Consider the following 25,073-nt stretch of genomic DNA (forward strand, 5'->3'; position numbering starts at 1 on the left):
GCAAAATAGCATCATCTTCAACCTTAATAAAACAAAGCTCCACTCAAAGCTAACACACAAGCACTTAAATTACATTTTGAAATTGGCAGCTACTCAGGATATGATGCCAGATATTGATGCACTTGTGCAGGCTTAAAGATGCCAAGTTTCTGGATCAAAAACAAAGCATGACTAAATCCTGTAAAATAAAAGGTAAAATGCTGATGATTTTAGGTCTGGTTATTTTTTATGTGCAGAACGTTGAGTTCAAATCATTTCTGTATTAATCTGCACATGCTCTAATAAAATCTAAATGTTTTGTTGTTTTTTTTTTCAAAATTATTGTATTGAGTTGTACTGCACAAAAATGAGACAGTTTCAGGTTGTTCTTAATATTTTATAAAGGAAGAGTTCTCTTCACTAAAAATATTTTACATGTTTCTCTGCACAAATGTTTATTGCTATTTTTGAGTATTTATGCTGTGAGTTTTCTGGTCCGGCTTCCTTGAGATCAAATTAAGCCGTATGTGGCCCCTTGACCAAAATGAGTTTGACACTGCTACTCTAGAGTTTTATACTAACGCCATGACGTCACCATGGAAACGCCCAGAAGAAAGTAGAAAAAATGTAAATGTTGTATGTTATATTTTATTTTTTATTTGTTATGTTATATTTTAACTAGAAACAGAGAATGAAATTGAAAGTAGTTTAATAATTATTTTAGCTTAATGAATCATTTCTTACTTGTTTTTCACTGTATTTTCCCGTGGCTGTGTCATACAGTCAGGGCGCATCTCATTTCTGTTCACTCACCTCCTCGCATCCTCAACTCCTCGTTTCCTTAAGAAGAAGTCCCGCCCATTATGAAGAGAACCAATGAGATAAGAGGCAGTTTTTTTTCTATTGGCTATTCGTCCTCTGTGGGCGTGATTGACAGCTAAGAAAACGAAGATTTAAGGCTTTAGAGAGGAGACAAGTAAACTGAGATGCTAAGAAATGGGATGCGCCCTTTGAATGTCCCCGCTGCACGTAAAATGGCCGCCCGAAGCCGAGAAACACACGACTGTGGATAAATGTGTTATGTAAAGTATGTGAACAGTAATGCATCTATTCATATCCAAAGTCATCGTTATACCTAATCATTTTATTGTCTTTTTTTATCAACTTTATTTCATTTTAATTTTAAAGTAGTCTATATTTTGACTTTTAAAGATGCGCCATGTAACTTTTCCTGTGCTTCTTTTTTAAAATAAATAATCAAAACAAAAAAACAGGTTAAAATTTAAGATCTTATTTTTTATTTTTGAAAAACATTTTTGAGTAACATCTTTTTTCTTTTTTTCATTTGGTTCGATCAGATAGAAATGAGCTGGATTCAGATAGACTTTACATTGTGGCTGCCGAGTATTTGGTCATTCCTCACAACATTTGTACTTTCATCTTTAACATGCAAAACTGTGCCAACACAAAGAGACCAGTGGAGAGAGGGACATGCACGAGAAAACTGCATGTCACAACAACGCAGTGGTGGAACAAGTACTTATAGTTTCGCCTGGAATGTTACGCAGTATGGCATTAAACTCATCAACACATGTAGACAAGCTGGTGATGCACTCAGGCCATGTTACAGATCAGATCTCTGGAGAGGCAACACCAGTCACAGCAATGAAAACACTTGAATAAAGGGAAGACGGACACGTTTTACTCCCATACTGCGGAACATTCCAGGCAAAGCAGTAACATCTCCATGGAGACAGAACAATGGCGGACCCTCAATCAGAAAGGTTACAGAGTGCCGTTAAGTAAAAGTAGTAGAAGTACCTGTTTAAAAATGTACTTTTGGAGTAAAAAGTGTTTAACATACATTTTGTGAGGCGTTAAAGCGATACTGTAGTGGTCTGGATAAAGAATTCTGCAGATTCTTTAACATGTTAAGAAGTACTCCTTAGCAATTTCAGGCAGTAAAAAATGTAGTGGAGTAGACACAGTACAGATACTTGCTCTTAGATGTAGTGAAGTAAAAAGTATAGTTTCCACTAGTGTCACAATACTACCATTTCAAACTTGATTTTGACCAAAAAATAGGCTCAATCTTTAATAATGATTTCCATAGTCACAATACATTATTATTTTCATGGTAGTATTTTGTAATGTGGGTCAAATCGAATCGAGATTACTCTAAAATTATTCAAGAAATGCAGCTGGCCAGGGGTCCTACCGGAAGAACTGGAGGAAGAGTCTGGGGTGAGGGAAGTCTGGGAGTCGCCGCTTAGACTGCTGCCCCTGCGACCCGCCCCCTGATAAGAGGAAGAAATGGATGGATGCTCAAGAAATGTCAAATTTTGTTCTGGTACTGTATTTTTTCCCCAGTAGCCTATCAATACTTTCCAGTTTATAGTTTTTGTCAATAAACATCTCATTTTTGATACTTCTGACAACCCCATTTTCTGCTGCAAACTTGACTTGTAGTAAAGTACAGATACCTAATAAATTAAAAACAGTACTGTACTTTTACTTTAGTACTTTGCTTCTTTCCACCACTGCACAGATGAAAGGGAAGAGGACACTTTAGGCACAAATCTACTTAAACAAGGCGAGCCTAAATACAGGCTGAATGATCACAATACAAAATGCATTAAAAAAGTATTGGGCGAGACAAACTCATCCAATAAATATAAAAACAGTAATACATCTCAAAATCATCACTTTGATAGTTTCAAGTGTAGCTCCGCAGCGCCCCCGTGTGGCTCTGCTTAGACAGTGTTTCACGCACAGCATGACACTTAAGTTTAGGCCTAAAATCTCAAAAGGCCAAAACTCTGTCCAATAATCAAGGCACCGGTCTGTTTAGCACTGAACACACTGCAACAACAGAGGTGTCTACAAGAGGTACAAGGATTTGAATTCATCATTTAAATGAAACAACTACACTCAAATTAGTGGTTAGATCATTGTCCACCAACCCCAAAGTAACATATTCTCATCTGAGAATGAGGAAGTACATTAGCATGCTAGTTGTCTTTAACTTTTACTGTGAAAACAATACTCCACTCTGGCCTCTGAAAGTTGTGAAAAGTGCTTATAAACTCATCTCGGTGAGTAATTAGGATGCTCTAAATGAGTAAAGTGAGAGGAATAACTTTGGAGCACTGCAAACCGTTTAAAAAGAACTAGTTTCTGATTTTCACAATAAAAATCAGGTTCAGCGCCTTTAATACATTTAAACAATTGTAAAGAGCTTATAATTTCATTAAATTAAAGTTGAAACTACTGAAATCTATCAATTCTGAATTCAAATCTTAAAACTAATGAAGACATTTCTGTTTTTGCAGTGAATAAAAACACGTGTTTGAAATAAAACACAAAAGTTTGTCTGAAACCATCTGTGATCATGGGCTTCCTATGTGCCAGCATTCAGATCTTCCAGTGTCTTCTTTCAATACATAGTCCATAAAAGAAATATGCACATGTATTTTAACACAACCAAATATCAGTATTACTTTAGCACTGTAGAAAACCTGTGTACAGCCAGTGCCTAAAATACACTTTACCACCATTTACACATCAATAATAAGGCTAATGCTTGACCAGTGGGAATTTTGACAACTGATACATTTCAATCAATGAAACCCATTACCAGCCTATATAGGTACAAGGTCAAAGAAGAGGTGAGAGTTTTATAAAAAAAAATAAAAATTATATTACAGTTGGTGTTTGGAAAAAATAATGCAAAATGCGGAATATTGAGTAATTTCTCTTAAAGAGGGGGCATTATGCAAAAGCAATTTTTTGTTATAACGTTGTTTCCTTATCCCTCATTGAAGAGGTTTTAAATGCCTCCATAGATTTTTGAGTAATCTAGCAATCACTCTCGGGATCTTATTCGAATCCTTCTTAGTTAGCAGTACAATCCTGTACATGGCTCCGCCCACAACAGTACATCATCCATGCTCCCACACGACCATTTTTCATAAATATACAAAACAATACACTACAACTTCACAAACCTGATGCGATGTGCAGTAGTTTCATTAGTGGGAAGCACACTGATTATGTCGTGATAGTGCTCTGAATGGGGAGAGACTAAGTGCGAAGAGCAACGAGAGAAGAGACAGAGCATCAAAAATGAAAGTGCAACTTATTAAGCATGTTAATACTTGTTTGTGAATATAGCATTTTCAAAACAATTAAAAGTAACACGGTGATGTAAATATGTTATGTGTTTGAAAATGTATGTGATAAAAGTGTAGTGCCCCCTCTTTAAGTTAAATGTATAAATGGTTTTGTGCGATACTTCAACTTCAAACAAGATATTTACAGGCACGTTTTAGCACAATAAATTCACTGAGCTAATTCAAAAACTACGAAGCTAAAGTTTATTAAATTTTAACTGTGGTAGATGGTCCATGATTGACTAAGTGTTAAGATTTAATTTGATTATAACGACACAAAACGAACTAAATCTTATCGCTAAAAAGTATTTGGGTAAAAGGATTTCTGTTGCCAAAATTACCACTGGTTCTGACCATAGACTATAAAAAATACAGTCCAAGGTTCTGACTGATTTCGAGGTACTGTTCATAAATCGTAGCGCTGGGTTGCATAGAAAGAGCCACATTCACTGTTTAAAAATAGATTTCATTATAAAAGAAGAACCTATAAAAAGAACGGACTTAAAATGTATAAAATTTGATGAAAAGTTTTAAAAAGGCTGATGGTATTGTTCCTTAAAGGCACAATAACGATAAAAAACACAACATGGAAAAGTCAAGTCAGCACAGGAAGGCCTCTGCTTTGGCAAAAAACCACCAAACGTTCCTGCTAACTCTGATAGCGTTGTGCCAATTGCTAACCGCTAACTGCTAACCACTGTAAGCGCTTTCGGCTAACGTTAGCAACAGCTTTGTGCTTTCAAACAGTGGTTGTATATCTCAAGTTTAACCAAAAGAATGTCCATTTCTTAAGCCTTATTCAATAGGTTGCGTTCATGTAAAGTAGTTTAAAAGTAAGATGGAAGACAGGTCAGAATTTGATGGTAGTTTATATTTAACTGCCAAAATACAGATGTGTTAACCTGGTTTATGGTTAATACCTCTGTAACTACTTGGCCTATTCACATGAAACACAAACTAGTCAGTATAAATAAACAAAAGTGAAATAATGAGTAACTTTTCACAATATCCTCAAATAGTGGACAACTTATTCAGTCCTACACGCTGAATTTGGCATTTGAGAAAGATTAAGTTACACGACAGCATATTCGAGGACCTTATCTCCAACCATAAATGATCAGATCAACAAACCGTAGACATATTTGTAAAGCACCCCCAGCGTGATGTTACTGTAAAGTATCAATATAACGCCCCGTACACTCCATATAAAATTGTTGGCAATTTATCCATGATGAACGCAACCTATTCTTGCTTTGAGTTTTGTGCTCGGGTGTGAGACTCTTGTTGAACCCACTGGAGCGGTGCTGTTAGTGCTGTTAGCCGTAGTTTTTGTAGAGTGAAGTTTTAAAAGGTCCAGTTGGGGAGTTTTGGGGCTAGTGTCCACGGAGCTGGTCCAAACACGAGTACACGTCCTCGGCCCGACTCAGCTCCTCAAAGACGGGCAGAAGGTTTAGCAGCTCTGCATCCTCCAGGTCATCGAACCACGACAGCACTGGGACCTGAGAGTACACAGGGCAAAGGTCAAATAGGTTGTGTTCAGGTGACATCACAGATTGTTATGGTTACAATTTACTCTTTTTTTGTGTGGGTGAACACGCACTCACATAAAAAAGAGATCGCAGTTGTTTAAAGCTAACAAGGTCATAAACATGGATCTATGGTTATAACTGTGACAAAGTGTCCGAGTTAGGTTGAGGTAAGAAGCTAGGCTGAGCTAGCGTGACCAACAGTTAGTGAGATATACACACTGGTAATCCTGCTAATCCTTATTACTACTTTATTTACATATTTGATACAGTTTGTGGTTAAACATTCACTTCTGAAAGGGAACTGTCTCTTGTTTGATGATTAAGGAACAAAAACAAAGCTAGAAATCAGTTACGAAGTTCCTGGTTGGACAACTCAAAAACTTTGTGACACCAATCCCAAACCAATGAGGGTCAACATTTTTCATTTCTGTCATTTATTCACATTAAAGCGAGGGTATTTCACTTCTATGGGGTATTAATTGCTAACACATAATATACTTAGATCACCATGTTACCCTTTATTGTTTTGAAAATGTTATATTTGTCAAAAACAATGGTGCTCTCCATGCTAAGTCACTCACCCTTCAGAGCACCAACTCAACACAACCAGCGTGCATCCCACAAATGAAACTACTGCACATCACATCAGGTTTGTGAAGTTGTGGCATACAGTTTTGTATATTTATGGAGAATTTTTGGGTGGAAGCAAAGGTGACGTAGGCTTGTGGGCGGAGTATTAGACAGAATCTTAGCATTGGGCCGAGAGAGAATGCTAAAATACTCAAACCTCTTCAGGCATTTTTGTGATGAGGGAAAAACATTAAAACATGGTAGAAAGCATCATATTTTACATAATACCCCCTCTTTGAAATATACTGGACTTTATAACCAACATTTGTCATCTCAAACTGGAGTATAGGTACGTACAGCATTGTGGGGGTGGAAGATGTAGGAGGCCGGGGAGTTATCCAGGATTAGGGTCTTGTTCAGGTCTCGGCCCAAACGGCTCAGGTCTTTGACATAACAACCCTGATGAAAAACACAGGACTCCCTGAAGAGACGCGCCCGGAACACCCCACACTGGTCCAGACGGTCGGTCACTGGGTCTGCGTACTGAGAGAGAGAGAAAGAAAGAAAAAAAGAGGGAAAGAGGGAGAGAGGGAGGGAAGGAAGATAGAGGGAGGTGGAGGAAAGGATCAGGGCTGGTCTAAAACATCCTATTTTTCCATAAACAAACCTAAAATCTTTACTGGCTGGGCTGTACCACAGGATAAACTTTAATCTCAGTTTTAAACCAAAGTTGAGTTGAAGCTAGTTTAACTGAAATTATCTCAAAAACTGAGTTTAAAGTTAAACCTGGTTCATGTGTTTTGTTAATGATCCCATATTCTGCTAAAACAAAAAATTTTACTTATCCAGCTCTCACAAAGTTGGGTATTTTTAAAATAAATAGTAGAGGTTAACAATACTTTTTTATGTTCATAATTATACATTAGACTAAATACTATTTGATTGGTAACAGTAGTACCTTTCCAAAGTAATTAGTATCTTAACTTTTTTCTGTACTGTTCTGGTTCTCTTTAACGGCACCATAACCGTAACCACTCTTTGACAAGGTCAAAATTACCCAAACTCACATTCGAAATTAGATTCTTCTGTGTTCAACGATCTCCACTGTACTTGCTGTGATCATTTGACACAGGGTTGCCAGGTATGCAGTTTTCCTGTGGAATTGGGCGGCTTTTTAAGAATTACCGCAGGTGAAAAATGTTGTCCGTGGGTTTGCCCAGGGCCATTTTCCATGTAAAACGTATTGATTTTAGAATTATACTAATGACAGTCCTGAACTTTTGTGATAAATTCCATATCTCCATATCCAAAGCCGTGAGCGCTCTGTAGAGCTTCTGTTTGTGCGAGAGAGGGGAGAGGGCGGGGCTGCATCACCGGAGGAGTGTTACTTTCATAAATACATGGGAAATACAGCTGTGCATATGTTCTGTGGGTTTTGGGCAGTTTTTCATATGCTCTTGTGTGGGTTGGGCTGCTGAAACCTGGCAGCCCTGATCTGAGGGCTTAGACTTCTAACATGCTGGTAAATAAGTACTGCTTTATAATGACAGAAGTCTTTAAATGTAGTGCTAAACAGTAATTTCGTGGCTCTTGCCATTATTATGAAGAGAAAAACATAAAATGGATAATATGGGATCTTTAAGTGAGTAGAGTGTCTATAAAGGTAATTCTACAGCTGCTATCACAGATGGAGGGAGGAGGAGAGGAGGGATCGTGATTTAAAAAGACCAAAGACTTTGCAGCTAAATAAACCAGTTCTATTTGTGTATCTGGTTTTGAGTATCAGATCGGGAGGTACCTTGGCCAGACTGGCAGTGAACAGCACACATTCAAACAGCTCGCCCATCCTCCTCAGGAACTCATCCACGTAGGGACGTTTCATCACGTACACCTAAACACAAGCACACGGTTATAGTTTACTGTAGGAGAATTACTCTAGTTATCATTTTTAACATTGAGCTGGAGGACAGGTCCAAGAATTCTATGGAAGTATTTGCTGTTTAACTGTCTAAATGCTGATTTTTCTGGTAACAATTTAAAACAAAAATATGATTTGTTTTGAATGGCGAGGTCCTCAAAATGCTGTCTTTAAACACGAAGCGGAAACCCATGAATAGACCCCTGCCCACTACCTGAGAAGATAACAATGCAACACAACCTATTTAAAAAGGAACCATGAGTAAGATTTTGATGTCAAATTCCATAAACTAGACAAAATTTTGTCCCCGGATACGATGTAAAAATGTTCAAACCAAATATAAGTTTTACCAATAACAATTCTAATGCTGATTTAAATATAATTAATTGTGCAAGTCTAAAAGAAGAGACACAAACATATATCATTACATACTACACACACACAGTTCATTGTTCCCTTTGAGTCGTTGTCCGTGAGCGCATCCTGCATCAAGTAATCGAGAATAGGCCGTGAGATTAAACAGCCTATCCTGGATTACTTGAACAAGGCCACGCTCCATCAGCATCCCTCTGCAGAAGAGTCAACGATCAACTTACTCAGGCTCAGAGAAACACAGTGTTTCCCATTAATACAAGAGACTAAGGGGAGTTTGATAAAATCTCATGCCATAAGATCGTGCGAGTTCAAATTGAGTTACACCTCTTGAGAAGACATAAATCCAAACAGCAAAGATATATGTGAGCAATAATATTCCAGAAAAAAAAAAAAAATTTGTGAACTGAACTGTAAATTTTGTCTCGTCCCACCCCTAGAGCAGGTATCGTCACCAGGGCAAGCAACATGTCAGATCTGCGGAGAGGCGACACTGCTCACAGCTTTTTTTTCCCCTTTTGTCAATAAATAAACAAAAAATTGGCTAAGACAGATGTTTAATGTCATATTGTGAAGTAATTAATATTTTCTTTTTATTATTATTATTATTTCTTTTTTTTCAATTTTATTTTTCTGCATAAAGCAACGAGGATAATAAAATATGATCAAGTAAAGGCACGCATAAAAAATACAGTGTTGAATAAAAATAGAATATCAAAACAAAAATTATGAAATAAATAGTAGTTATTCCCCCAGTGGCCAGCAGAGGTCTCCCTGCACCACGTATGAATTGAAAATCCTGTTTACGAGAAAAGGACCCCTCCCTCCATTTTCAGATCCGAGCAACAGCAGGGACACACCCCTTTACCCACAAGAACACTTTACCCACAAGAACACTTTACCTACAAGAATACCAGACAAATAAATACAAGAATATAGATGATTACATTTTCTATATAAAAATAAAAAAAATAAAATCTATATTTAATAAAAGTCAAATTTGACAGTAGCTTACCTGGTGAGTGGTGCCCTCGATCTCCACTGGCACGATAAAGTCTGCATTACTGACAGGCTGAAAGAGAGAGAGAAAAGGAGGGAGAGAGGGATAGGAAGTGAAAAGGAGGGAGGGAGAGGTTGAGAGAGGGAGGGGGAGGAAATAGCAAGAGGAGACAGAAAATACAAGGAGAGAGAAAGAAGGTGGGAGAGAGAGGAAATAGAACATAAGAAAATAAGAGAGAGAAAGAGGGAGGGAGAGCAAGAGGGAAGAAAGGTGGGAGAGAGAGAGGAGGGAGGAGAGAGAAAAAAGATAGAGTGAGAGAGAGAGAGAAGAGGGGAAAAAAGAGATAGGGAGGGAGAGGGGAAACGGGGAGTGAGAAGGGGAGAGATGTAAGAGAAGAAAAAGAAATGGAGGAAGGGAGAGAGAAAGAAGGATTAGACGAGTGTTAAATGAAAAAAGAAGAGGGAGAGATGGTGAGAGAGGGGAGAGAAAGGTAGGGAGACAGAGGGGAGAGAGGGAGAGCAAAAATAAGAAAGACACAGAGGGAGGAGAGAAAGAAAGTGGGATAAGAGGAGCGACAGGGTAAAAGAGCAGAGAGAACGGTAGAAAGAAAGAGAGGAGGGTGGGTTGCAATAGAAAAGAGGAGAGAAGAAGGAGAGATAGACAGAAGGGAGGAGAAAAAGAAGAAAAAATGAGAGAACATGAGATGAGATGAGAGAGAGGGGCGGAGGAGTGGGAGAGAGGGAGGGGGAGAGAGAGCAGGTTACATAACAGCCACTGCTCCTCAATGCACTACATAACTACTGCACTTTTCATCACATGTGTGTAAGCTATTCACATCCTCCTGTATCCCTGTGTGTCAGATGCCCTTCCATCCTCCTCCTGTCTCCCTGTGATGTCCTCCCATCCTGTTCTTTTATTATTATTTTATTCCTGGGCGCGAGTCCTGGTTTAGTCCTGGTTTAGTCCTGGTTTAGTCCTGGTTTAGTCCTGGTTTAGTCCTGGTTTAGTCCTGGTTTAGTCCTGGTTTAGTCCTGGTTTAGTCCTGGTGTAGTACTGGTGTAGTACTGGTGTAGTACTGGTGTAGTACTGGTGTAGTACTGGCCTAGCTCTGGTTTAGTCCTGGTTTAGTCCTAGTTCAGTCCTGGCCTAGCTCTGGTTTAGTCCCGGTTTAGAAATTAAAACCTATCCCTTTTACATTGTGTTTTTGTGATATTGTTTAGTTCAGACTTTTACCTTGAATGAGCTGTGCACCAGGGTCTCGTCCAGGTCGATCACCACACAGATCTTTCCCTGATCCTGGGCCTTCACCTCGGGCAGAAGACTCGGCTCAGGCTCCTGGAAGACAACAACACATTTAAACCAAATTATAAAGTAATAGTGTCACGATAGTAACATTTAAACTGGATTTCAATACTAAAGAACAGACTCGATACTCAACACCAATTCTGATACCACGATGACAATAAAATCACTCTTTCTTTAGACAATAGAATGTGATTTTAAACATTAAATGGTAGTACTTTCTTTTCTATTCCCATGTGTCTTATATCTGTGTAATCCCTCGGTGTCCAGTAGGTTCATAGTGGTCCATGGGTGTATACTAGTCTATGTGTCTTATACTTGTTCTGATACAGCTCAAGATTCAGGAAAGGTCCTGTGAATGGGACTTTTTTAGCATTGATACCTGCTTAAACGAGTATCTAGTTTCAATACAAGTTTTATTATCGATTATTATCTTCTTTTCGATACTTTTGGCGACCCTAGAATGTACTTATATAAAAACAATAGCTGAATTCTTGTTCCAACCACAGGGGAAAGGGTCTGGGGTGAGGCTGGAGTAGACTGCAAGGACCAGTATTCCTGTATCTAATCCTAAATAGCCTCCTACAGTATTCATAATTATTCTCAAGCTAAAGCTAAAACGCCAAAATTTGCTTGTTAACAATGTGACTGCGCCAGTTAAGCACCAAAAAAGGACATTAGTGTTTTTCAGACTGTAGAATGTGATGATGTCATTCTCCCACATGGGTTTTTCCCTATTGATCACACTGTACTTCACCATAAAATATCCAAAAGGTAAATTCACAAATGCTCAACCTCATCATTTCTATCAGATACTAAAACCCATTAACGTAATCTGTATTTTAACAAGTTCAAGTTAATTTCTATAGCACATTTAAAACAACTTTAGCCAGAAGGAGGGAACCAGAGGAAAACAGGGAGAGCATGCAAACTCCATGCAGAAAGACCCTGTGCCCCCCGGGAATCGAACCCAGGACCTACATCACATTTACAGTGAAGGTTTTGAAATGAACAGAATGGGTCCAGTGCAGGAGTAGGGATCGAAAATGCAGGATTACTCACAAATACTCGAGTAAGTCTATGAAGAGGAACTTTATAACATGGTTTAATCTCTTAACAGGGCAAATTAGCATCACATGGATAAACTGTATAAACTGTGCTGTGTGTGGTGTCTTATATAACAGGTTTAACATTAGGGAATACATCTTTATGTAACGATGTCTGCAATATATTTTAAACCTTCACTAGAATTGAAACACAAGCTTCTGGTTCTAATGTGCATGGCTTTGTTACATAAAGGAGAGAGGGAACTACATAGACCATGATCCTTTGCTCCGTTTCAGTGCAGCCAACACGCACAGAAACAGAAACAGAATGACATTTTAATGGAGATCGAGTTTCAGTCATTCCTAACGGTCAGTGATCAGTTTGAGTCTTTTAATACAGAGGTCCACAGCCAGGCCTCTGTCTGTAAAAACATGCGGTTTGGAGCAGACGGGAGACTTTGGAGGAAGAAATTTAACTTTTTTGTGTTGAATAGCAATGATTAAAGGTCTGTATTGTTTATGTTCATAAATTGAAAGCTACAATACGTAACTTTCTAGAGGTGGCATGTCATAAGCACAATTCTGTGGAAATAGAAAGTTAAAACTATACTTCGGAATATTCTCTATGAAGAGAGATACATTTTATGCCATACAGTTGAAGATTACTTGGCCTTGAGCAAGTAAGAGTCGGATTTGTGGAGATGCAAGCAGGTTCACAGTAAGGACACATATTTTTCAGTGCATAAACATGTTTTGTTTTTTTGTATTTTTTTTGCCTAAAAAGGTCACACAATGTAGTTTTAAGACTGTAAGCCATATTTATTTCTGAGAATGAGGAAATGTGGTTTTCTTCTGCTTTACAACTCAGCCCTATGACATTAATGAATTTATCAATCAATCGATCAGTTACTATGACATTTTATCATCATGATTACCAAACTGTTAGCCTCGTCCACACAACATCACAAACAGTCGGCTTTGGTTTAGCTCTGCCCCTGTTCCCTTCATACATTCTGTTTATATATTACATAACTGATGAAGCGGTGTATGGATGATGTAAGCCTCAGAAATCTTTTTATAAACACGAGGAACATGATCCGACTGCCTCCTCTCAAGAATCCTGTCGCATTTCAGTAGAAAACCTGCTTCACAATAAAGAAACTTTTAAACAGCTAAGCAATATATTACAAATTGATAGAGATTGGAAAGTCCCTAAAGTCCCTAAAGACACTAAAAATAAATATATTTAAGTTTGTCTCAACATACATCACATTATATTGTTTTAAAAGTAATTTTCTTACAGGGCAGGTACCTGATTTTTCCTCATGTATTTGAGTAAAAGTACCGATATAGTGTACCAGTTAAAAGTTTGGACACACCCTCTCAATGTTTTTACTACTTTCTACATTTTATATGCATACAGAAGAAGACTACCAGAGCGGAGATTTGCTGCTGCTAACATCTACTAGCATGCTAACAATGCATTTGCTGATTATCGGACAATAAAATGCTTTTTAATTACACCATCTGTCAAAAGTTTGGACACAAGTTTGGTTGACTTTTTTTGCAACATAATTCCACACATCTTACTTCATATAGTTATTGTCTTCAGTTGTGTATAAAAAAGAAAGTTGTAAAAATAAAGACAAAAAAAAACAACATTGAATGAGATGGTGTGTCCATACTTTTGACTGGTAGAGTAAGGAAGTGCGTTGTTAGCATGCTTGTAGGTGAATAATAATGAAAAATTAGGATGTTCAAACTTGCAAGTAAAGGTGTGGCCCTGTATAAATTAGTCAAACTATTAAAATTCTGAATTCAAGAAACTTAAAATTGTAATGTATTTTTTCTGAAGAATGGTCTGCCAATTGCTCATTTCCATGGAGATGTTATTGCTTGGCCTGTAATGTTACAGAGTATGGTTTTGAATGTCTCCATGGACACAAGCGGATGACACCACCAGGCTGTTACACATCAGAGGCGACTACACTTAAAGTAAGAAAATATGAAAATATGCAAGGCACTTCAGTTTAATGCTATACTGTGGAACATTCCAGGGAATGCAATAACATCTCTAACTGGTCTTCTGCCTTCACCTGTGTTGAGATTCATAAAAGATGTGCAACTTAAGTATAACTTGGTTACACTGGAGAGAAGACAACCAGGTGGCAGACCCAGCTCTAGAAATGTCCCATAGCACAGCTTTAAACTCATATTCAAAGTTGGTTGCTATGGAGACAGGAGCGCTAAAGAGCAGGTGTGTCTTTTGGAGCATTCTTTGAAGCAAAAGTCCTTTATTATTCCGCAGGTTTATTTGTGCTACGCCAATAAGGAAGTGAACACTTAAACAAACACGAGATAAAACACAAATTATGTTCTAAAAGGGCCGTTCAAAGTGTCTCAAGATGAAACTGTTCAGCAGAGGTCAAAGTTTATACAGTTATGTGATTTTTTTTTACCAGCTCAAAGGAGTTAAGTTTTAGTATTGATTAGTATCGATACTTTTGACAACCCTAATTGTAATATCGTTATGGTAACATGCTTACTTTTTCTTACAGTGCTAAAACTGAAACGCTTAAAAGGATCACTGTGTAACTTTTGGGGTGGGGATTTGCCATTTGCTTTGAGATATTATTGTTTTGCCTGGAATGTTCCATAGTATAGCATTCGACATATAGCTTATGTTTATTCAATTACAGATGATTACATGAACTCAGTCAGTTGGGTCACCTTTCCACAGATATGACCTGTAACATGGCCTTATCCAGGCGTCACCCACTTATCTCCATGAAGACAGGTGTAATTTAATGCCATACTGTGGAGTATTCCATGTAAAGCTATAGCATCTCTATAAAGACAGGCAGGTGGTGGACAGTATAATTCTAAAATAATTAACGTTTAGCACAGTTTTAAGATTTAAATATTTTTGGACTGACATCTACCCCCGTGTAGCCTGGCAAATCCAAACTGACATCTCTCTGTACCAGAACCAAACATGATCGTCTAATCAGAGGACACACATGAAATGAAGGAGCTCTTTGGTTACCTGTCAATTTGAATAAAATCACATTTTCTCACCTTAGATAAAGTTAGAGTACAGTTAAACAGAGTCAAACTTAACAATGTTTTTCAGTCTCCTGTGATAACTTTCTCCATTCTTTTTTCCTTGTAAACAGCCATATTTGTTTTGATGCGGACAGACCATGCTTGTACCCGATTGGCTAATGCACCCGTCAATCGCGCCGATCGAAACTAAAAGTAGTGTGTATTCTGGAGCCCAGGCAAACCACAGCAGGGACATTAGTTAGTACATAGATGGCTAGCCTCCGTCACATCTTAAACTTTATAATATTTGGGTTTTTGGAAAAGTCTATGGAGTGTCTATGAATGGTTAATTTACTAAAACCACAGCTCAATAACAAAGACAAAAACAAAACACAGATAAAATGATAATTACCTTGACGATTGTGCCGTTGTCGTGCGGCTCTTGCAGTAGCGGTTGTAGTGAAGGAGGAGGAGGAAGGGGCGTGGCTTTGGGCCCATCCTGAGCGCGCAGGCAGCAGAACAGCGCCCTCCACAGGTTACAGCTGCGTGGCTCCTTGAGACTGGTCCTGCTCACCCGCCCTGGGGCTGACAGAGACAGAGGCATATCAGATATGTTAGGCATGTTTAAGGAGCCAACCCGCAAAGACTACAGCGCAAGTGTATGACAACGAGAATGTTCCTATTTTGTTTTTTTAAGGTGACTTTTTGAGTTCTTAGCCATGTTGTAATGTTTCCACTGAAGACATATTGTGCTTCTGTCTACTATATAGTTATAATCTCTGAGACATGTGGATCATCGTTTTTTTTCATGTCTAAAATCACAACACAGATCAAAAACTGCAGAGCTGATTCCCGCTGACCCCATGGTATTTGCCGAACTCAGAGCACAGGGTAACTACAGAGCAGTGGGCGTGTATATGAGGGGTATCGGAAAACAGGATTTTCAGAGAATTGACGTTGTGAATACAGGAGTAAAGATGACTCAAACATGCATGAACCACTCCAACTTTGAGAGGGTAAATGAGAAGAGGAAAATGATTATGAAATGGCTAAAAGCTCTTAAAACTCCACACTGAATAGTACGTTCACTTTAAAACGTTTTTCTGAGTTGTGTTTGTTTTCATTCACACGCGTGAGCAACTTTGCATATTTAGTCTGTCTTTCTCTTCCTTGAAATGCTCTGTTCTACTTAGTGACATCATCATTCACTTTCCCTAGATTCATTTCGATCATTTTAAGTGCTCAAATTGATTGCATTCGATACGCAGCTAACTAACATCTATAATACATAAGCCATTAAGCAATTGTTTTTAGCATAATTCAATTTGCAGACAGCACACAGCGGACTTGTTTTGACCTCAAGAGCTGCTTATGCAATATATCTGTACTAAAGGCAAGACACCTTTTGCTCAAATACATGGAAACAAATCAGGTACAGGGCCTTTCATCAAAATGAGAACTCATAGACTGTATAAAGAAGTGCATTGAGTGAGTGTGACATCACCCACAGCATTCGACTCCAGTCAAATGAAGCTCATCGAGGCTAAAGCAGTTATAAGGGCCGATTTGGAGTGGAGTTCCATGGATTTGGAATTCCAACCGTGAGTATCATAGCAACCAAAGAGCCAATGTGGAGTGGGGCTGTTGGAGGTAACGGCCCTTCCCGCCTTCCCAGCGCTTAGCTGTCAATCAAACCTGTTGTGAAAGCTAGCAGGAGTGTCCTTGGTTAAAGATGTCTCCTCCTTATTAATGTTGACATATTGATTTACAGACACAATAGCAAAACCCGTAAAAGCAGGTTAACTGTCTATTTATATATGTGCGAACAAGAAAACTACATGTTAACATTAAAGATACTACTATTATTTTGAGTTTTGAGTGGAGTGTAAAGCCATTTCCTGAGTGCGGAAATAGTTTACATTTTAGTATTGTGACAACACTCATCTGAAGTAACATAACACAAGGCTTTATTATTCTAATGCTTTTATATTTGAAGAATGTGAAGAATGTAAAAGAACGAGTTTAAAGCCTCACTGAAGCCAAGAGCTGTCAGATAAAAACAAACAGACATTCTTTTGTGTCAGATGCCCTTCCGTCCCTCTCTCTCTCTCTATGTTGAGATGTGTCAGATGCTCTCTTGTTCTCCTACATCCCTGTGAGTCAGATGCCCTCCAATCCTCCTATATTCCCTGTAGTGTTAGACTGAGATGGGGGTAGGTCAAAGGTCTCTAGTTAGTTAATCTACAGATGTTGTGATGTGCCAGATGCCCTTCCAGATGTTGTGTTGTGAATAAATACAGCAGGAGAATGCACCATTGTAATTTGCCAATAACATTTAAATCATAATTATGTTTCGGTGGTTGTTTTATTTTAAGTTTGAGTTTAAATCCTCAAGCTGTTTTTCTGCTGTAGTTGTTTCTTATGAGGCTCAGTGATTTCCCGCCCTCTGAGGTTATGTAACATGTAACAGCCATTTCTGCAGAGACAAACCAGAAACACATACACGCACTTTAGACAAGGATGCAAATTCATCACAATCGAAATATGAATGAACACAATTAGCAAATCGCAAAGACTGCAGCATTTGAAGCACCATTATCTCCTCCACAAACAGCAAAAGTGGGCCTATCCAGTCTTATTCTGCATAAACACTGTCAGCCCTGTAGTTAAGTTCTGTACAAACCTGTTCTGAAATGTGATGAGTTCGACTAAGGAAATTCTTGTTGGACTAAAGACATGTGCCACCGATCTATTGGTCGACTAAAAACGGGCGTGGCTAAAGCTTTTAAAACTATGATGTACCTCTATGTGTCTGACCCAAACTGCACTCAAAAGATTACACCTGCAGGGGAACTTCATGGAAAACAAAATAACTATTTATACAGAAACAAGTAATAGGAATGTATGCACTATGTATTTATATAAAGACAATACTAATACAATTTTTCTTCTGGATGGGTTTGAAATGTGAACTTTGAACAGAATCCATTCATTAAAACAGAAATCACAAATCTAATCGTAGTAAACTTCTATCTAGGGATAGGACAGTATGATATTTTCAGAGTATGGTACATGGGCACATTTTTATATAGCACTTTTCCACCTTTAAACAAGCACTTTATAACAAGGAACCATTCACCCGTTCACACGCACATTCATACACCAGAGTACACAGACACTGGGGGTGAGATGGGTTAAGCGTCTTGCCCAAGGACACAACGTGTCCTTCATCTGTGGGAGTTGGAATAGCACCGCCAACCTGTGGGTCAGTGGATATGACTGCTCAGCCAATGTTGTTTATGTTGAGAGCGGGATTCAAACCAAAACTACCACAAGTTGTGTAATTTTTAAAGAACTTCTAAGATTAAAAAAACGTGTTTGTTTATGTGATGCTCTGTGGAGATTTGGAAACAAAGAATTATCAGGGCAAAACAAGTGGTTACATCTATATAATGACAGACGGGCCAAGCCATATACAGTGAGAAGACTTAGAGCTGTAAGCCTTTAGTCATTTGGTCAATGGCGTCTTAGTGAAACCAAAACTTGTATTAGTCTAATCATTCTATTTATATTATTAGGATTTATATGGGACAACAGTAGAAAGGAGACGTGGGTGAGTGAGTCAGCTAAAGATTTGGTATTTAACTGTAAAAAGGCAGATTAAACTCATGATTCACAAGTTTAAACCATGTTTATATAAATACATTGTTCCCAGTAATTTTTTCTGCATAAATAGTAGTTTTGTGTGAACTCCCCCTGCAGGTGCAGTCTTGTGAGTGCAGTTTGGATCAGGTAATAGTTTTGAGAGCTTTTGCTACTCCTCCTTTTTAGTTGACCAATCGATCAGCTGCATGTCTTTAGTCCAATGAGAATTTATTTTGTAGACTGCAGCTCTATAAAAATAATAATCTGCTATTTTAGTCATATTCACAAATGTTCTCTTGAATACAGCTCTATGTTGACAAAAAAAAGTTCAATTTTGACAGGACATAAACAATTGTTTTAAAGATGCATTATGCCTACTCCACCTTCTTGTCTTGGAGATGGAGATGTTATTACTTAGTCTGGAATGTTCTACAGTATAACATTAAACTAATCTATCTCCATGGAGACAAGCAGGTGAGGAATCCAGTTACAAATCTCATCTGTGGAGAGACAGTCCTGCTCTTTGGAATAATGACGCCTGCAAATAAATAAATCCAAGATAGGTGCGGGTAATACCATATGGTAGGACATGCCAAAACAATAACCTCTCCATGGAGACAAGCAAGTGACAGACCGTCCACCATAAAAGTGACATAGTGTTCCTTTAAATAATTACCTTTTTTTTGTTTTGTCCAATTTTGAACAGCCCTGGTGGTAATGTCTCAAATATATAGTAGTTATTTTCAGACTGTAGAATGCACTGCTTAAGCCAAAACATGAATTACACTGAAATCACAATAAGAATGGAGCAATTAGCAAATCATAAAGGCTGTAATTAGTTAGGCAATTTAAAGCCTCCTGCAGTGAACCAAGCCTCCCTGTGTGTGTCAGATGCCCTCCCTGTGTCTCCATGGGGTCTTATTCGGTGTAAAAGCTGCAAACCTTGTAGATTAGACCCCTACAAACATGGAATTCTTGGATTAGTTTAACAGATCAGATTCCTGTCTTGAAATGTCCATGATGTGGCATTAAAATTGAGCAAAGGATCATGGTCTTTGTAGTCCTCTTTGCATTGGTTTGCTGTAGTGCTAAAAAGCATTTTAGACCCAGAACTTACCATTAGATTAACTGTGAAAGTTATGAGATTTTGGATATTGGCACAATTTTTGTTATGTCCCCCTAGTGGCTAGTAAACTGGTTACACAATCTTTCCTTAGAATCTAAAAACAACCTGGACTGCATGCACAAAATCACACTTTGTAAAACTTTTAAAGTAACTATACTGGTCTAAAGGGGTTTACTTAAAGCCACGGTATGCAACTTTATAAAAAAATATTGACCAAAATAAAAGCATGTTTTGTTTTTTGTTTTTCCATCTTGGTTGCATGAAAACTCCTTACTGTGTGCGGGCTTGCATCTCCACAAACCTGACTGTTATATGACCTGGAGGACGGCCTCATTCTACTTATTTCCATGGAAATGTTTCTTTGGCTAATAATATTCCACAGAATGGTGGGTGACAGTAACTCAGTTTGTAGAGTGTTTGTCCACTGATTCGAAAGGTTGGGGGTTCGAATTCCACTCTTGATAAACGTTATTGGTTGACTGGTCACAGTGGACCCACAGGTTGGTGATGCGATTCCAGCTCCGAGAAATGGATACTGTTGCTGTGTTCTTGGGCAAGACATTTAACCCACCTTGCCCCCAGTGTCTGTGTACACTAGTGTATGAATGTGTGTGTGAATGGTTCCTTGACGTAAAGCTCTTTGAGGTGGAAAAGCACCTTATAAAAATTTGACCATTTACCATATGGTATAAAACTATCTCCATGGAGAATATTCCGGAGTTTGGTTTTAACTTTCCATATCCATGGAATCATGCAGGTGACATGCCGCCTACAGAAAGTTACACTCTGTCCCTTTAAAGATTTGATATACATAATAAGCAGCATTTATACTCTACAAACAGTATGAGATTTTACTATTCAAATAAAGAGAGCTATTTGTGGCACTTGAGTCTCCCTGAGCCCAATGGGAAACACCGGTTCTGCATCGCTGTGTTACATGTGGAAACTTGTAGTAAGAAATATTTATAGATGTCAAAACAGTGGCTCTGTGCAGTAAATCACCCACCCAAACCAGGCTCGCAACAAACAAGAACCGTTCAACCCAAAAGTCACTGGAAATGTAAGATTTTTAGGCATTTTTAACAACAAAATTTTAAACTCAGTACTATTTCAATACTAAGGAATAGACTCGATACTCAATATTGATTCCGATGTCACGATGATAATAAAAAAACTCTCTTCATTTAGACAATAGAATGTCATTTGCCACATTAAATGTTCATACTTTCTTTTCTATTCCCATATGGTTTTATATCTGTAATCCCTCAGTGTCCAGTAGGTTCCATAGTGGTCCATGGGTGTATACTAGTCTGTGTGTCTTATACTTGTTCTGCTTCATCTTAAGATCATTCTAAAGATATTAAGGAAAGGCTCATTTCTGTTGTGTGAATGTGAATATTTTAGTTTTGATACTAGTTTTAGTATCGGTTAGATATGCGATACTTTTGACAACACTATTAAGGATGCCTGATATAACAAAGCTGAATCAAAGTTACAGTTTAAATTGGCAGTTATCAAATAGCAAAAGCTGTAATTATTTAGGTAATAGAATGTCATTGTTCCTGTAGTTTAGACCTCTACAAACATGTTATGAACTGTCCCTGTGTATCAGATGCCCTCCCTGTGTCGTATCCTGTGTAAAAGCTGCTAACCCTGTAGTTTAGACCTCTACAAACATGTTATGAAATGCATGGGATTCTTGGATTAGTTTAGCAGTTCAGATTTTAGCCTTCTCTGTAAATTCTTCTAAACGGGTTTTAAATGTGCATTTTGAAAGGAATCCTAAATTTTAAACATATATCGCAAATCTAATCCCAATACTTGTTTTTCTCAAAATGGTGTATGGCATTGGATTGGAATTATAATCTCTATATAACTCCATCTGGTGCTTTTTTTTTATCCTGATTTCTGTCAGAAGTAGTGGCTGAAAACAAGAGCAGATCTTGTACCATTTTAGATTTAAACTTCTGTAAAGTTTCTGTAGTTTGCTTTGTAATATACAGGTTATTGCGGGATGCATTTACTGCTCTAACGAATATTTGTGTGTGTTAAACAAACCTTGTTCACTCAGTGGACAAAATATACAGAACCTGTCACTGTTACATAAGTGTTCACAAGCTCTACACACTTCTGTTTATTGTTAGAGCAGAATCTTGATTGATTTGTAAAAAATATATGTAACTGCTCATTTTCAGACACATATTGCATTTGAAACTGTGAATATTTTTCCATTTATGTTTTCAAATCCAAGTACATATTTTAAACCTGTCCAGCAGCATTAACATTTGAAAGAAAACTGAAATCTGAACTGCTAAAGTAATAAAAGAATCCCATGTATTTCAGAACATGTTTGGAGAGGTCTATGTGATGTCCATTAGACCACCAGTATAAATAGTAATGATTTTTATATTCTTAAAAACCTGTTGAACCAACCAAAGCATTATTGGAAAAAAATTTTGTAGAATTAAACCATATCAATATATACATAGATACATATACACAGCAATATATCAGGGCTGTCAGATCAATTACAATCAAATTAAAATAGTAATTTGACTGAACACAATTGGCCAAAAGACTGCAATCCTGTGTAAACAGCAAAATATCAGGTCTCACTCTCTAAAAACCTGAGAACTCTGCGGTTTAGAGCTGTACAAACAGGTTCTGAAATGCATGGGAAACCTGTATTAGTTTAGCAATTCAGATTTCAGTTTTATCTTTTAATAACGATGCTTCCTGAGACGTTTAAAATGTCAACTTTGAATAGAATCCCATTATTAAAACAGAAATTGCAAATCTAACCAAAATCACAATTCAATATTTTGCTGATCATTCAGGTAAATGGTCAGATTTTCATACAGCTCTTTTCTACCACCTCAAAGCTCTTTACATCAAGAAACCACTCACCCATTCACGCACACATTCACACACCAGTGTACACAGACACTGGGGGTGAGGTGGGTCAAGTGTCTTCCCCAAGGACACAACAACAGCATTCATCTGTGGGAGCTGGAATCGCACCGCCAACGTGTGGGTCAACTCTATCAATGATGTTTATGTAGAGAGTGGGATTCAAACCACCAACCTTTGGATCAAACTGGGCTATAGTCGCCTCCTCAGTAATAAACTATGTAAACCTTATAATCTGGAAACATAAGCATGCATTATTAATAAATGTACAGAATGCAGCTAGGGTAGCGTTCAAAACAAGGAAATTATTCAAAAACAGCAGAGGCAGCTCCGATGGGCGTGTGCGTAAAGGGGCGTGAGGCGCATTCCGCTGTCAATACCACAGCACCTGGATTTACTAGACTTATTTACTGAACCAAAAGCTATAGCAATTGTGTAATAACATATCTGCACACTAAACAACTATATAAAGCATTATTAATGTTATTTTAGGCGTTACAAACCTAATTTCATCGTTAAAACGTGAAAAATGTTGGAAGTCTTGCTGTACATTCGTGCTTATGGGGGATTTCTACGCTCTATTCGTGATAATAGGAGGAATTGTGCAGTTCCAACGGACTATAAAACGCATAGGCTTGTTTGGAAAGCAATTAGATGTAATTAACAGTTTAATATTAATCAAATAAACGTGGAAAAACAACGTAAGGTTATGCCTGTGCGCGCGTTGTGTAATAACTTTGCATTGCGTTCATTTACATTCGTCAAACAGGAGGAGGGAAAGAATTACGCGTAGAATTACAAGGAAAACGGGAACAAAAATAGGTTTGGTGCAAGATTAAAATGGCGGGAAATGTTTTATACAAGTTCTGTTGGTGTAATGTTTATTTTTGCAATGTTTATCTATTATTTTTAGCTTGGTATTTCGCAACATGGGGCCGTGTAATGGGGGTACAGCGGCGGGTCAGTTTTTAAAATGCCAAAACAAGGCAATGCGCGCACAAGCAAACTGTCAAATGGATGTACTAAGAGTTATTCGTGTGTTACGTGGATTTGAATCACAAAAACGCACAAAATTGGTGAAATTTGTGGGAAATTTGCGAGTTATTCACGTTTTAAGGGGATTTTAATCACAAAAACGCACAAAATTAGTGAAATTGGTGGGACATTTGCGAGTTATTCGTGTTTTACGGGGATTTTAATCACAAAAGCGCACAAATCTGGTGAAATTTATGGGAATTTTGAGTGATTAAATAGACAAAAACGCAGATTGGAGCTCACCTGTTTTACTTGATACTTGCACGTCTTCTTTCTGCACTTGGGTGATGACACTTTCCATCTGCAAACCACGGAGCCCGTAATAAAATCCTCAAATCGTGACCTCGGGATCGGATGGGCATCCCTCATTGGCTTTTAGTGGTACGATTTTAACTCAATATTCACCAACTTGTCATATGCACAGCAGCAGCAGTAGCAGCAGCAGCCTCGCCTCGGTCCTCTTGTCGCGCGTCCCTGCTTCTTTTTCTTAACAAATCCGATATTTTTTATAACGCAAGGCACTTTTAGGTGTATGGAAGGCTTCGGGGGGCTCTGTCAGCTCCGTGCGGCCGGTTTACCGCCTCTATCGCGGGTTTTTTTTGGCCGTGGACCCCCGTTTTCACCGCGTCTTCGCTCCCAAACTCCTCACTTTCGCAGCAACAACATGGAGTATCCAGGCGAGAACGAAAACAACCGTCGAAATGGGGCAAGGGGGCGGCGGTTTCAAGCCCCCCTTTACTACACATAAACAACATCACCAATACGGCCAAAACGCACGGTAAAACTCCGCGGTAATCGATCGTGGAAGCACTTACCGACATCCACAAACGTTTTACCGAAACACACGCGGTTTACGGCGTAGTTTTGGTTGTATTTAACGGGTTTGTTTTTCCACGGTTGGGACTCCAGGGGCGCCTTGAAACTGCCCGCGCGCGCTGATTGGCCGAGCCGGGGGCAGTGGGCGTAATCCAGGCATTCCTCCAGCGCTGCTCTTTACCAACGGTTTCGCAGCGTTTCGGACGATAAAAACGGGATAAAACAACATTTAATAACCAAACTAACGCGGATATATTTATAGAAAAGGGGGACGGATCTTTGCAAGCGATAGATGTAAGATAAGATTACAAAAAACGAGATATTCAGCGGTAAAATGAGCGTGGAGCAAAGGCCATAGCTTCCGTTGATAATTAGCGGTAAAAGAAGTAGCCTATAATTAAAACTACTAATTACAGCTAACGTCTAATTGATGATAATGGATAAATCATTTCGGAGGATAATTGTAGGATAAACGTATAAATAATGATGAAAACGGCTTTTTTTTTAATCAATATATGAAGTTAAATTAACAAATCGCCCTCTTATTGTTTGTTCAAAATAATAATGTTTAAGAATATATATTTTCCCGTATATTTTGAAGAAAACAA

The 25,073-nt window shown here is 38.2% G+C and overlaps 1 protein-coding gene across 1 annotated transcript; it reads right to left on the reverse strand.

Moving 5' to 3' along the window:
* Positions 1-1,254: 1,254 nt before the first annotated feature.
* On the reverse strand, positions 1,255-24,497 carry ctdsp2 (CTD (carboxy-terminal domain, RNA polymerase II, polypeptide A) small phosphatase 2). The gene is made up of 7 exons (XM_033969046.2): positions 23,893-24,497; positions 15,346-15,518; positions 10,774-10,875; positions 9,556-9,612; positions 8,049-8,141; positions 6,608-6,793; positions 1,255-5,650 (listed from the first exon to the last, which is right to left on the reverse strand). Exons 1-7 carry the CDS (start codon positions 23,948-23,950, stop codon positions 5,525-5,527), a joined length of 795 nt encoding a protein of 264 aa, XP_033824937.1. The 5' UTR covers positions 23,951-24,497; the 3' UTR covers positions 1,255-5,524.
* Between the last annotated feature and the right edge of the window lie 576 nt (positions 24,498-25,073).

This window comes from Periophthalmus magnuspinnatus, chromosome 7, assembly GCF_009829125.3.
Source record: "Periophthalmus magnuspinnatus isolate fPerMag1 chromosome 7, fPerMag1.2.pri, whole genome shotgun sequence".
Classification (NCBI taxonomy): domain Eukaryota; kingdom Metazoa; phylum Chordata; class Actinopteri; order Gobiiformes; family Gobiidae; genus Periophthalmus; species Periophthalmus magnuspinnatus.